The following is a 14,577-nucleotide window of genomic DNA, read 5'->3' on the forward strand; positions in this document are numbered from 1 at the left end:
AAGTGCTCCAAATCTTAGTATTCATTTTGTCTTTTGCTTTTCTTCTCCTGAACACACAGACACAGACGCTTTCTAGGTTCTTGTTCTAAATATCTCTTTCCTTTCCATATGTGAGCACTTATCTCTTTCTCATTCATTAAATAATGAGTTCAAATGTTGTATTCCATTTAAGTCCTATTACCTTATGCCTCTTCATAGTCTTTCTTTTTTGAAATAATTCTTTTTTTATTACAGTCCATATCTATGTCATATTAGTATATATATCATTAAATCTAATGGAATGAGCATTATTTCAATTTTACAGCCGAGGACATTAAGGTTAACAGAGATTAAGTAACTCCGTAAGTATTGGAAGTGGAATTGATAACCTTGTCTTATTATTTGAAGTTCATTGCTTTTTCCATTGACTAACTCTGGGAATAGTATCCAAGTTTTTACTTATAACTTAGGTGTTAACTATTACAAAGCCAGCAAGTAATAAATGGAACTTAGGGAACCTTTAAAATCTCTTCCACGGCTTGGTGGTTTAATTAATATTGTAATATGTTTAGAAATTTTGATGGTTGATTGAATTCTTTATTTCTCTCCCAGATATTATTAGCTGAGTAGAGAATTAGTCTGAACTGTGTGGGACTTGGTTCCTCTCCTAGAAAAAAGCATGCAGGCAGCCCTGCCTCGTTGAGCTTGTGCCACACTGTCTTTTCCTGACCCTGCAAGCATGGAGGGCTATGTCCTCATTACCATGCAGAAAGGAAGTCACACACGAAACAAGTGGGGGCAGTTCCTATTGCTCACATTTCCCTTCTCTCAGGTTGATTAGGCATTGGTAAACTCAAGTGTGTTACTCTGGTGAAATAGTTTCCTTTGAGGGCAGACTGTTAGGGAGAACAGAGATTTCTGAGTGTTAACAAAAATGGTTATTTTTCTCCTCACATAATGAAAGCATAAGAAGATTTTTCTCTATCTTCATAGTGACAACCTGGTGGGGCTCCTGGAGGTAAAACTCAGGAAAGGTGAGGGCTCTCCTAAAACCGAGCCCCTGCCCCCCAGTTATTTAATTCTCAAGCTTGTTGTCACTGAGCTTCCAGTAATTTGCCAATTTCAGTTTAAAGTGTTCTTACCCTACCAGTACTAGTTCTGGCTGTGAACTTCCGTTCCTGGACTTTGACTCTGATAAGCTGTGACTCCCTGTATCTGCCCATCTATCGCTCCAGTTTTCAGGGTAGCGGTTTGCCCTGTGACTTCAGTTCTCTGATGGACTTAAGAAGAGTTGTTGATTTTCAGTTTGTTCAGCTTTTCTCTTGTTATGAGGATGGGGATGATGACTTCCAAGCTTCTTACAAGTCAGACTGGAAGCGGCCTTTTTTACACATGGAAGAAGAAGAAGAAAAAGAAAATAAGTTGCCCTCTGTCTTGGTTGAAATTCTTTTAAAAGTAGAGCCTGAGGCAAGAACTTGTTGCTAGTAGTTAATCTGAAAAGTGATCCCTGAGGGCAGGAGTGAGAGATGGGTAAAGTGAATCAGGGACAGGAGAAAAGTTCATTTACAGAGTACAACTTTGGCCTGGTAGTTTCCTGACATTGGCCTGGTATGGGGGTGATTAAAAACTCTGCATATGTAGGGCACCTATGTTCACCACAGCCTTGGAACAGAGCAGAAAAAGGCCTGAGGCCAAGCAGATTTTCACAGAAGCTGTGAAAAAAAACGGCCCCTTTGGAAACTTGTAAGTTTTTATTTTAGTTCTTTTGATTTTATACATTTCTTCTTGCTATTTCTCAGACTTTATCTTTAATTTAATCTTTGCTCTCCTGAATGGTGTTCTTAGCAGGCTTAGCCCCTAGGCCTGAGTAGCAGTTGGCTCTGGGTGTCACACTTCATTTTACTTCTTGTTTCGCCTTTTACAGAGCAACTGGCCACCAAGACAGAGGTTGGACAAGTATCCTGGGGGAAGAGCCCGCCTTGCCAGCCAAGTTCCATAGACTTTCATCTCCTCTTTCAGTCTGATATCCACCAATTCTTATCACTCTTGTCTAGCCTCCTTTCTTCCCAAGCCTAAAATGTCCCCAAGAAGAACATATTTCTATGCGTTAAGTTTTGTGCTAGCCCTATTTGCGATGGGTCATGTGATATTCCAAAAACGGGTGCATGCCTAAGGTTACAAAAACTGAACTTAAGCCTTGATTAACCCAAATCTATCTTGACTTCAGTTTCTGTAATTTGTTGGACCATTGCAGAAATGGCAAAAATGTTTCATATACTAGTCAGTTTCTAGGGACTGCCTAGAACGCTGTGATGAGGGAAATTCTTAAGTTACATCCAGACCCTGAGGGAAAGGTGAAAAGAATGATTGGCAATGTCTGTCTTAGACAAGAAAAGGGGAGAGACATTGCTTGCCTTCCCAGGATTAGAAGATCTTGTAGATTCATTTCAGCTCTGCACTGTTAAGAATCTAAATTTTGCTATGACTCCCTTTTTCAGAATTTATCAGGTTTTTTTTTTTTGTTGTTTGTTTGTTAGTTTTTTTTTTCCCCTTTGGGGATCTTTTTTTTTTTTTTTTTTTTTTTTTTTTTCCCAGCTGTCTCTCAGCAGCTCTTTAACCAATCTGGGATAAGGCTTCAACAATTGAAAGCTCGAAGGTTGCAGCTATCACACTGCATTCCTTGGGTAAGTCATTTTCTTCACTGGGTCTCAGTGAAATTGGAGGGGCTGTCACAAGATATCTAAGGTCTCTTTCAATGACCAAGTCCCACAATTCTATTATTCTGGAGTTACAACGCCTTGGTGAAAACAAACAGCCCACCAACTGGCTTAAGTGCATTGTAGGGTTGCAGCAGGAAGTGTCTTGTCTTCTGTTCCTTCTCTTTCTTTTCCCATTCCTTCTTGGTGATGAGGAAGGTAGGTAGTGGGCTTCATCCAGCCCTCAAATCTCAAAGTGATATTGTAAAATACATATTTGATCATTGACTCCATTTCCTGGCATACAACTCTTAAAATCCTTAGAATCTCTGAAGACATCCTTTTGTATGCTAATGAAATGACAGGTGGCTGGCAGCTCCCAGGTCACTTCAGGATGAGAGCTGGTCACCAGAAAGCTCCAGGCAGAATTAGAGTGTTGGGACTTTCAGTCCCATCCCCTAATCTCTAAGGCTGAAGGCTAAGTTGATCACCAATGGTCATAGTTTCATCAATCATTCCTGTGTAATGAGGTCTCCATAAAAGCTCCAAAAAGACAGGGTTCAGACATCTTCAGGATAGCCGAACACAAGGAGGCTCCTAGAGGATTGGGTGCCCAAGGTGGGCATGGAAGCTCTGTGCCCCTTTCCATACCTTTCCCTTTGCATCTCTTCCTCTGTATCCCCTTTAATTCTTTTATAATAAACTGGCACACATAAGTTAAGTGTTTTTCTGAGTTCCATGAGCCACTCCAGCCAATTAATCGAACTTAAGGAGGGAATCCTAATGTATAACCAGTTGGTCAGAAGTACAGGTAAAATAATGTGGAGTTTTCAACTGGCCCCAAGCCCCAGTCTGAAGTTGTAGGGGAACAGTCTTGTGGACTGGGTCCTCCACCCATGGGATCTCATGCTGGGTTGGAATAGATAATATTAGAATTGAAATGAATAAGAGGTCATCTCGTTGGTGTCTTCTGCAGAATTCAGTGACTGCTTGTTGGTGAGGAAACCCTCCACATATTAGGTTAGAAATCTTGTGTGTTGATTGTTATTGGGTGACAGAATAGTAAAAGCACTTTGAGTGTGTTTCTTCAACACACATTACCCTTAATCTTCCTGCTGACCCCCTAAGCAAAGGACCAGACTGACCTGAACGGTTGCGTATATCAAAGGGCACACACAAACGAGAGGCAGAAGGAAATCATGAGGGTGTGCAATGGACTGGTCAAGTGTCCTTTTGGGAAAAACAGAGCATTTGAGATGTCAGGGGTAAGGGGACTCTCTGAAGGTACACTCTGAAGATACAGAATAGAGTGGACTTGGGATCCTGAACCCAGAGGAAAGTGAAGAGAAAGGGTAGAGAAATGATTTATGCATAAGCGGAGCAAGAGAGCAGATCCCGGAGCCAGGCCCTGTATTGGCACTAATTTGCTGTGTGACCTTAGGCAGGAGATCTTATTCCTCTGGGTCTCAGTTTTCTTTTTTTTTTCTTTTCTTTTTTTTTTGAGACAGAGTTATGCTCTTGTCACTCAGGCTGGAGTGCAATGGCATGACCTCAGCTCCCTGGAACCTCTGCCTCCTGGGTTCAAGCAATTCTCCTGCCTCAGCCTCCCAAGTAGCTGGGATTACAGGCATGCGCCACCGTGCCTGGCTAATTTTATATATATTTTTTTAGTAGAGACGGGGTTTCATCATGTTGGTAAGGCTGGTCTCAAACTCCTGACCTCAAGTGATCCACCCGCCTCGGCTTCCTGAAGTGCTGAGATTACAGGCATGAGCCACCATGCCCAGCCTCAGTTTTCTCATGTATCAAAATTAAAGGGAAAAGGAATAAGTTGATTTCTAAGGGTTTTCCCAACTCTAATATCCTGTGGATCCAGTTCCGAGTTCCTAGAGCTTCCTATATCATGTGTATAGACATAGGTATCCAGGAAGGGAAGGAAAGAGAGAGGGTGTTTCTGAGTCCCTGACAGGGCACATAGAAGCCTAGAAAACCCAGGAAGACTGAGGCTGATCCTGTCTCAGACACAGAAGCCATAGCGGGGCTTCTAAAGACCTAAGCATCCTGCTTGTCCTGTCTCCCCTGTTTGAATTTAAGCCCCAGGAGGACAAAGCTTACTCTCTGGAATCTCCGCATTTTAGACTTACAAGTGTCTTTAAAGGTCATCTGGTCTCAATCCCTCACCCCAAAATGGGAACTCTCTGTATCCTACCACTGAAAGATGGCCCCCACACCTGTGTGTATTTGCCCTTTCAGATAATTTACAGAGTAAAGGGCAGAGTTTGATAACCGCTTCCCGCAGCTGACCTCTTGCCTCAGGACCCAGGAAATCTCCCTTGGGTTCCTCTGACACTGGCTCCAGTGTGCCAGCCTGGAACCTGAAATGCCATTCTCAGCTTCTCTTCAGGGAGTGAGGTGGGCGGAAATATGGCAGGTTTGGAGTCACACAGACCCGGGTTCAAGTCTCACTTCTACTGCTCATTAGGGTCTTTGGACAAAGTACCCCAGCTCTCTGTGCAGCTAACCTGCAAAATTCCAAGAATAATCCAACCTCGGGGGACTGGCGAGGATTCATCAGGTGCGTGAGATGAGCGTGAAACTCGTGCTCCCTTATTCTGCTCCTAACCGCCCTGTCTCCTCCACCAGGGTGTGAGCGTCTGTGGGGGTAGGAACCGTTTCTGAGCTACAGGATACTCTTTTATCCCAGTGCCAAAATAGTGCTTTGCCTATTATAAAAAATGAGAGAAATAAAATAAAAGCGAATTTATATGTGACCCCAGAATCTAGAACAGAGCTCTCTCTCTCTCAGCAAGGCCTATTAGCTAACAAAGTTCTGCTGCTCTCTGTCCTCCGAACAAAGACTTGTTCTGTGTCCCCAGACAGTAAATAAAACAGTTCCTGTCCACACACGGAAACAAACAGAAACTGAACTGAACACCGAAACTGAAACTGTTTGTCTCTTCCTGAGAAACGAGCAAACCTGAAAGGTGCTCTCTGAGCTTCAGAGAGAAAAAATGGTTGTAGATCTCCGGACTTGGGAGCAGACATTTCAAGAACTAATCCAAGAGGCAAAACCCTGGGCCAAATGGACGCTGAAGTTGGATGGAAACCTTCAGCTAGACTGCCTGGCTCGAGGGTGGAAGCAATACCAACAGAGAGCATTTGGCTGGTGAGTGTGGGTTTCCTAGGCCATAGCCCTTCGGAGAACAGAGGCTCAGGCTCAGCTTAGCATGATTTATTCCTCTGAGAGCTTGTTGAAGCAGTAAATGTCGCCAGCGTCTCCATCCTATTGTGGTCATAGTACTCTTTAGGGTCTAAATGATAAGACAACTCCAAACCTCCATTTTGTTTAACTGCAGGAAGTTTCTTCTTTTACTAGGTTTCCCTCCATAAATATTTCTGGAAAACCCTGGAGAAGGCCCCCTGTTCCGTAAATCTGCCCTTCTATTTTCTCGCCACCTCATTTGTTCCAGAGTCTTTTGCAGTCTCCCCAGCAGTCCCGACCAGCTTTCCCCAGCTGCAGCAGCTCTCCAAGCCTTGGCCTTGCTCAGTACAAGCCTGGGTCGGAGTCTTTTTTTTTTTTTTTTTTTTTTTAAATATCCTAAGAATTGGCTAAGATCAAGCAATTACTCCGAACATTGCTTTACTGAAGGCCTGGGAATAATAGGAGAGAATGATGTTGCAAAAACTAAATCTAAAACCCACTTCATGAAGTAACCAAGTAATACTCCTCCCTTACTCACCACTTCCCTCTTTAACCCCCAGCAAGCCTCCAGATTGCAGGAACCAGTTTCCCTGCCCATGATAGGAGGGTGAGAATTGCTGACCTGGACAATCAAATTTATTTTTAAATGACACACAGGACCTTCAGTCTAGTTTTCATCTCACCTATTACTCAGCTTACCTGCCTGCCCCATCCTGCCTCAGGTATGGCCTTTTCCATTCCTTATGGACTATTAGCCATGCCATGCATTTTCAGACTTCCACACCCTTGTTCATGGAGTTCTACTTGTTCAGCAGACGCTCCCCTCACCCCTCCCTGCTTATCCTCCAAGGCCCGCTCTAGTGCCTCCTCCTCCTAAAAGCATCCTCTGGTTCTCCTAGGCAGAGTAAGTATTCCTTCTTATACATTCCCATAAGATAATGGGATAAGATAAAATATATGTGTGTATGTATACATAAATGATATATAATTATATATACATATGTACTATGTAATTCAGAATAATAAATTTATAAATAATGTGCGTATTATTGTACATTGTATCAAATACAGTATATGCTTGTTTTTAGCTGCAGAATCTGTTGTTTAAATAAAGCCTCCCAAACCTCTCCAGAACAGTTCTCAAGTCACTTGTCAGAGCCCATATAGCAGTCATTTTGCTCTGCCTTCTAATCCAGGGAACTGTGTAAATATTTCTCTCCACACCAGCCAAAGCTTTTTGAGGGACTCATGATGTCTTACAACGTTTTGGCACTCCTCCAAACAGAAAGAAAGTATTTCTCCTGTTGGGATGAATTGATTTGATTGTCATTTTGAGATCGGAAAAGCAACCTACCAGTGTACTTTTGGAAAATATCAATCAGCTTTTGAAAACCATTTTGTAGTTTACAAAGTATTTTCACATACATCACCTCATTGGATGCTGCTAGTATAACCCTTGAATTTTTTTCTATGGATTCAAGCAATGAGGGCTATAGAAGGGAAGAACTTTGCCCAAGGTCTTCCTGATGTAAACTGTGGACTTGGATCTTCAACTTAGGTATGAGGGAGGCAGTCTCTTTCTCCAGGTGTGAGAGATTAGCTACACTACTCATCAGAGGCAACGTGTTACAGCAGGTAAACAATATTCATTTCAGATGGCCTGGGATTAGCAACATGCCTCTAACATTTACCCTGTGTGTCCTTAAGCAGGTTGTGTATCCTTTTCATGACTCAGTTTCCTTATCTGGATATTGGGTTTAATAGTGTTTACTTCACAGATGAAATGAGATAAAATAGTAAAACACCATTTATAGTGTATGCCTCAAAATAGATACTTTACCAAAGCTTTCTATGACCCAAATCAGGAACAAGTTTCTCTGGAAGATGGCAGACGTGATTTTCCCTCAGAGGCATCTGGAGATGTTTTACTACCAAAGAGGTAGACTTGGTATAACATATGGGTGGATACTCAGTATTATCTGAAACATAATCCTTCTTGTTCCTGTTTATCAATGACTGGGACAATTTAAATCACATGAATTTTTTCAAATGGAAAAGAGTCTTAGAGACAGGGGCTAGGACCATTTTCCCTCAGGTTAACAACCAGATGAAGGCGTAATGGGCATCTTCCTTCTAACTGCAGGTTCCGGTGTTCTTCCTGCCAGCGAAGCTGGGCTTCCGCCCAGGTGCAGATTCTGTGCCACACGTCCTGGGAGCACTGGACATCTCAGGGCCAGGTGCGTATGAGGCTCTTTGGCCAAAGGTGCCAGAAGTGCTCCTGGTCCCAATATGAGATGCCTGAGTTCTCCTCGGATAGCACCATGAGGATTCTGAGCAACCTGGTGCAGCATATACTGAAGAAATACTATGGAAATGGTGCGAGGAAGTCTCCGGAAATGCCAGTAATCCATGAAGTGGCCCTGGAAGGATCCCATGACACAGCCAATTGTGAGGCATGCACTCTGGGCATCTGTGGACAGGGCTTAAAAAGCTACATGACAAAGCCATCCAAATCCCCACTCTCCCACCTAAAGACTGGGAATTCCTCACCTGGAATTGGTGCTGCATACATCCCAGACCAAGGCAAGAACCAGTCAGCTGAGACAAAAGAGGCTAAGGGGAGAGGGTATGAGAAATTAGGGCCCAGTCGAGACCCAGATCCATTGAACATCTGGGTCTTTGTTTTGCTGCTTGTATTTATTATAGTCAAATGCTTTACATCAGAATGATGAAAATAGGCTTGCCACCTTCTCTTGTTTTAATTCCATGGTAATCAATGAACTGGCTGCCATTTTAATATAACTGAGAATTTGCTTTGAGACCAAGCAGGATCAAGTTTGTAGAATAAACACTGATTTCCTAGTTATCCTCTGAAAACAGTGTAAAACATGACCAAACACATAATAAATTTAGTAATAAACATTGTCGAATTGCTAAAAAGTCTTCAATCATTCATTCACTAAGTCATTCCGTGATATCAACATAGCTCAGAAAGTGTGGTAGGCTGAATAATGGTCTCTCCCAACATATGCACATCTTAATCCCCAGAACCTATAAACATGTTACTTTACATGGCAGAATGGACTTTGCGGATGTAATTAAGGACCTTGAAATAGGTAGATTATTTCATATTGTCCAGGTGGATAAGAACCAGGATTTTATAACAGGGAGGCAACAAGCTCAAAATCAGAAAAAGATCTGTCAATGGAACAAGCGGTTGAAGTGCTTTGAAGCTGGAGGAAGAGGTCACAGGCCAAAGAGTACAGGCAGCCTTTAGAAACCCAAAAGGACAAAGAAACAAATTCTCCCCTGGAGTCTCCAGAAGGAACCAGCCCTGCCTGCACGTGGCTTTAGCCCAGTGACACTGATTTTGGACATCTGGCCTTCAGAAGTGCTTGCACTTAAACTTGTCTTGTTTTAATGCACTAAGTTTGTGGGAATTTATTAGAGAAGCAGTAAGAAACGAATATAGTTATCAATATTACAGTAGGAATCAGGGAATTATGTTTTAGGTGTGCTTCAGGTTTGATAGAAAAAAGAGCACTTTATACATTAGAAATACCAGTCAGCCCCATCTCCTCTTGTTCTTCTTTCTCCCCTACTTAAACGCACTCAAATATCTCCATCTCAAAGAGATTCCCTTTGATTTGATGATCCTTGGAGCTATCATATTCTCACTTCTTTCAGCACTGGATTGGGAATCACAGAAGAACTTGCCAATCCTGAGATCCTCTGATGCATCCTTCACCCCCTATTTTCATCGGTCTGCTAGGCATTTCTGTGTGGCTGTCGTGTTTAAAGCCAAGCTCAAAACACCTCTGACTTTCCTGTTTTAAATCCCCCGAGTCACCCAAGCTTATTACCTCAGAGTCATCTTCAACCTCTGCTGATCACCAGCACTTATTCCTTTCTTTTGTCAAGTTACTCCCATCTCTTCCTTCTACTTTTCCTTGTCATCCTCTCTTCCTACCTAGTTCAAAATTATTGACAAACGAGAGGATGTGACTTTATCCCATAGGCAATGGGGTGTCATTGCAAGCATTTGAGGATATGGGAAATTTGAGTAGAACCACATTTTTAAAATACCGTCTATTTCTGGGAAATAATGGAGTACAGAATAGAAATAGTGAGAAGTCTGTCTTGCAATAGAATAGTGGGAAACACAGAAAGAGGGTCCCATAAACAATAAATATCTTGAAAGAATTTGAAGACAAATATAAGAAGCCAAAAGACCTAAGGATAAAAATATCTCCCAAGACCTAAGGATAAAAATATCTCCCTTCTTTCTGGCCATACCTGTTCATTTTATTTCAGGATCCCCCTACCAGTGCTCTCTCTGTATACATACCCCCTCCCCAAACCACACTGTTGAATTCCTGAATTCCTCCTGTTTTCATACCTTTCTGTTTTTTTCACAAAGTACATTGGCCTGGGGATCTACAGGAAAATATTATTCATAGCCTGGTAATGCTGCATGACCTCAGCAAGTCATAATCCCTTCCGGGGCCTTAGTTTCTCCATCTATAAAATAGGTGGGGATAAAACATGGAGGGTTGATCACATGTATTTACCTCTGATCTCTCTTGAAATCACACCAAGTGACAGCAAAAGGAAATAAAGGCATCAATAGAGAAGGGCAAGGAGAATGGTTAGAAGATAGAACACTGGTGGACTAGTGGCAGGTAGCTGACTTAGCAGAGTAGGGTGAGCCAGAATATAAGTTTAGTGTGGAAAAACCAAGATGTGATTCATGTGGCACAATTCCAAAAAGGCTCCAGACTGTAGGCTGAAGTAGCTCTGAAAATGGGCACTGGGAAGGCAAAAATGGGAGTGTTAACTGAAAGACTATACCAAGTTTCCTTCCCCTCTCCCAGGCAGCCTAGTAACCACACTTTACCCAACTAAGGGAGAAGAATGGAGGCTGCTTCTCTGAAGACATTTCTCACAGAGACTGTGGCTCAGGGAAATCCCTAAGAAAGGAGGAGCCACAAGCAATCAAAAAGATCATGGATGTTCACATGCTGAATAACGAGACCCTCTTACCTCACTATCAGCCCTTGGAGCCAGTTTTATAGCCTACCTGTCCATCCCTCATAGACACAGAACAATGGAGGACTCCTTTTCTAGAAAAACAGATCTGCTCAAGATAAAAGAAAATACATATACTGAAAGGGGGTGGGGGCTTCTCCAGTGAAATAGTAAACTCCGATAACCTCAGAGTAAACCCATCGGTTGCTAATCCCCTCTGCCAGAGCTTGCAGGTGGCTTTTAAAGGTCTCTTATTTGCACCTTAAATGTGACTGGACAGACTGCCAAGGGATTCGCAAATGTTTGATAAAATCCCCTAATATAAAGGCAAAGAAGAAAAAAAGTTAAAATAAAAAAGACTCTGAAGAAATAGAGATGATTACAGGATAAGAAAACCAAAAAATATTTAAAAAGTAAAACCATTATACCTCAGTAAAATAAGAGAAGGTATAATATTCGTTAGACAAGAATTAGACATCATCCTGTGGGATAACCCTAGGTGAGACAGCTACCTTTGGCTGGAATCAGATTTATGGTAGAGTCTCAGCTACAAACATCCAATAGGCAGTGATCCCAAAAGCTTGGACAATGAGCACCTTAGTCCTCAAGGAAGTGATGTGAGTGGTGCACCAAAGCCTCCACTACACTCCGCATCTTGCAAAACTCAAATCTACTTGCTTTGTATAAAAAGTCTACATCCGGGGAAAGGTCTTCCAGGATTCTTTTCCGGCAGAAACATACAAGAGGAAGGTTAGTGGATAAACTAAGCCCCTACCACTGCATCTGGTCTTGAGACAGCAGTCGTACACCGATAATCTCTTTTTTCTACCTCCAGTTCTTGATTCTTCTTACCCTAACATCTCTGCTGGTTTAGGTGGCTTAAACTATAAGGCTATCCAAACACTTATCCTGAGGACTGTGAGCCCTGGGTCACCAGGTCCTTCTCAGTCTGTGGCTTCTTCCCTTGTCCATCTATTAAATATTATCAAACTTAGGGAAATACCAAGAGATGCACCAGTGAATCGCTTGGGTGCTAAACACATTCTTCCCACACCCATTGTTTAATAGTAGTCCAATTTCCCTCTGATGATCAGGAAGATAACTCTTTTTTGTTTAAACTTTTATTTTAGGCTCAAGGGTCTATGTGCAGTTTGTCATATAGGTAAATTTGTGTCATGGGGGTTTGTTATACAGATTATTTCCTCACCCAGGTATTAAGCCCAGTATCCATTAGTTATTTTTCCTGATCCTCTCCCTCCTCCCACCCTCTGCCCTCTGGTAGGCCCCACTGTGTGTTGTTCCCTTCTGTGTGTCCATGTGTTCTCATCATTTAACTACCACTTACAAGTGAGAACATGTCGTATTTGGTTTTTGTTCCTGCATTAGTTTGCTAAGGACAACAGCCTCTAGATTCATCCATGTCCTTGCAAAGGGCATAATCTCTCTCTCTTTTTTTTAATGGCTGCATAGAATTCCATGGCGTGTATGTACCATATTTTCTTTATCCAGTGTATCACTGATGGGCATTTAGGTTGATTCCATATCTTTGCAATTGTGAATAGTGCTGTGATGAACACATGCGTGTATGTGTCTTTATAATAGAATGATTTATGTTCCTTTGGATATATACCCAGTAATGGGATCGCTGGGTCAAATAGTATTTCTGTCTTTATGTTTTTGAGGAATCACTACACTGTCTTCTACAATGGCTGGACCAATTTACACTCCCATCAACAGTGTAAAAGCATTCTTTTCCTCTACAACCTTGCCAGCAGCTGTTATTTTTTTGACTTTTTAATAGCCATTCTGACTGGTGTGAGATGGTATATCATTGTGGTTTTGATTTGCATTCAGGAACATAACTCTTTTTCTTGTCTGCTGCACTCTTGGCAAAGGATCTCAGGAATGATCAGCCGTAGCTAGACAAGGGACTTTTACTATGTTTCTTGGTGGAACCATTCACCATCTAGGATCTCTTGACCTGCAGAGCCTTGAGTTGTGGCAATGGGAAGCACAGAAAACGGCAAGTGATTTAACGTGAAGCATTGTAAACAGTTACTCCTAAACCACCTATTGATTTCCAGATCCATATATTCTACTTATTGTGACCACAGCATCATGTGATGGTAATTGATTCAGGTTGTATACCGCATTCTGGTGGATGGTGATTCACCTTTACAAAACAGCATCTCTAAATTACACCACAGCTGCATCTTAAAGATCATTGATCTGCCATTAATCTATCAGGCTGGCAGCTTCTGGGAAATGCAGTATTTGGTAAAACCAGGAAATTCCATGGTCATATTGCCACTTCTGTAATTCTTTTGCTACAAATTTTCTCCCTTGGTCTAATGAGACATTATATGCTATGTTAGTTTGCTAGGGCTGTAAGAGAGAATCAGTTTCATGCCTATTGCTTAGCTTCTGGTGGTTTGTTGGCAATCTTTAGAGTTCTTTGGCTTGTAGAAGCATCACCCTGATTCTTGCTTTTGTCTTCAACTGGCAGTCTTCCTGTGTTAATGTCTGTGTTCAAAGTTCCTTTTATTATAAGGACACCAGTAATACCAGTAATATTGGATCAAGGGGCCACCTGACTCCAATATGACTTCATTTTAACTAATTACATCTTTAATGACCGTAATTTCAAATAAGGTCGCATTCTGAGGTACTAAGGTTTAGCTCTTCCACATACATTTTTTTGGGAGAGGGGGCACAATTTAGTACATTGCATGAAGCATCCTGGGCTTGCAGATCAAATACTCCACAAGTCTTTGGAGATTTGTGCTGGCCAAAGCTCTGCATGCAAGAAATGCGAGCCATATCTGGAGTGTGTGCTGAGTGCAGTCAAGATAAATCACTACCCTCTCCATGATGGAAGGGATATAATGTAACCAATTTGCCACCAAATAGCTGGTTTGATTCCTCAAGGCATGGTGCCACAGTGAGGGCTCATGTATTCTTGGTAGATTGGACATTCAGCAGTGAGATTATTCATATCAAACTTAGTGGAAACTCATATTGTTGGGCCCATGTACACCCTCCATTCTTACCTCCATGGCCACTCCATTCATGCACACATAGTGCAGTGCCAGTACTGGAGTGGCAGATGACACAGTCTGCCATCAGCAACTGGCATAGACATTCTGTCTACTTAATTGCCTAGTGCCTTTTCCATGATGGGTGCTTTCTGGTGAGCATTAAAATAAAATACAGAGATCTTTACATTTTGTGCTCACGTTTAAAGATCTGTTTACCTTCCTCTTCCTCAAACTTTATTATCTTTGATCTTCCCAGGTTTCTCCTTCCAGGCCTCTGAACAATCAGCTGGGCCATTTGTTATGGCATATAAGTCTATACTTATGCCTACTGGTCCATTTAGCTTTTCAAATCAAGTGGGTGACCAGGTGCACCAATCAAAGCTCTGCCCATTGGGAGGATTTCTTCTCTCCACTACCTTTCAAGGCCACACCTGATGGAGGGTGTAATGCAGCCACAGCCTGTTTTCAGCTTTCACCACATATTGAACTAAACCATTGGTTAACCATGATTGGCCTTTTTCCTCCTCTGTTGGCTGGTTAAAAGTGACAACCCCCCGACCTGCATACCACCACAGCCACTCCATGGCCAGATGTGAGCTGAGGGAGAGGTACTAATACAACAGTGGTGGTTGAT

At 42.2% G+C, this 14,577-nt stretch overlaps 1 protein-coding gene across 1 annotated transcript; it reads left to right on the forward strand.

Moving 5' to 3' along the window:
• The first annotated feature begins 5,567 nt into the window (after positions 1-5,567).
• On the forward strand, positions 5,568-8,807 carry RTP4 (receptor transporter protein 4). Its single transcript, XM_008009500.3, has 2 exons — positions 5,568-5,841; positions 8,021-8,807. Exons 1-2 carry the CDS (start codon positions 5,687-5,689, stop codon positions 8,604-8,606), a joined length of 741 nt encoding a protein of 246 aa, XP_008007691.2. The 5' UTR covers positions 5,568-5,686; the 3' UTR covers positions 8,607-8,807.
• The last annotated feature ends 5,770 nt before the right edge of the window (positions 8,808-14,577 follow it).

Source organism: Chlorocebus sabaeus, chromosome 15 (assembly GCF_047675955.1).
Source record: "Chlorocebus sabaeus isolate Y175 chromosome 15, mChlSab1.0.hap1, whole genome shotgun sequence".
In the NCBI taxonomy this organism is placed as follows: domain Eukaryota; kingdom Metazoa; phylum Chordata; class Mammalia; order Primates; family Cercopithecidae; genus Chlorocebus; species Chlorocebus sabaeus.

What these genes read in the sequence shown, in the direction of transcription:
- RTP4 (XM_008009500.3), top strand. Translation starts at nt 5,687, where the DNA reads ATGGTTGTAGATCTCCGGACTTGGGAGCAGACATTTCAAGAACTAATC. An exon ending in CAACAGAGAGCATTTGGCTG is followed by an intron (nt 5,842 to 8,020) that starts GTGAGTGTGGGT and finishes TTCTAACTGCAG; the next exon opens with GTTCCGGTGTTCTTCCTGCC.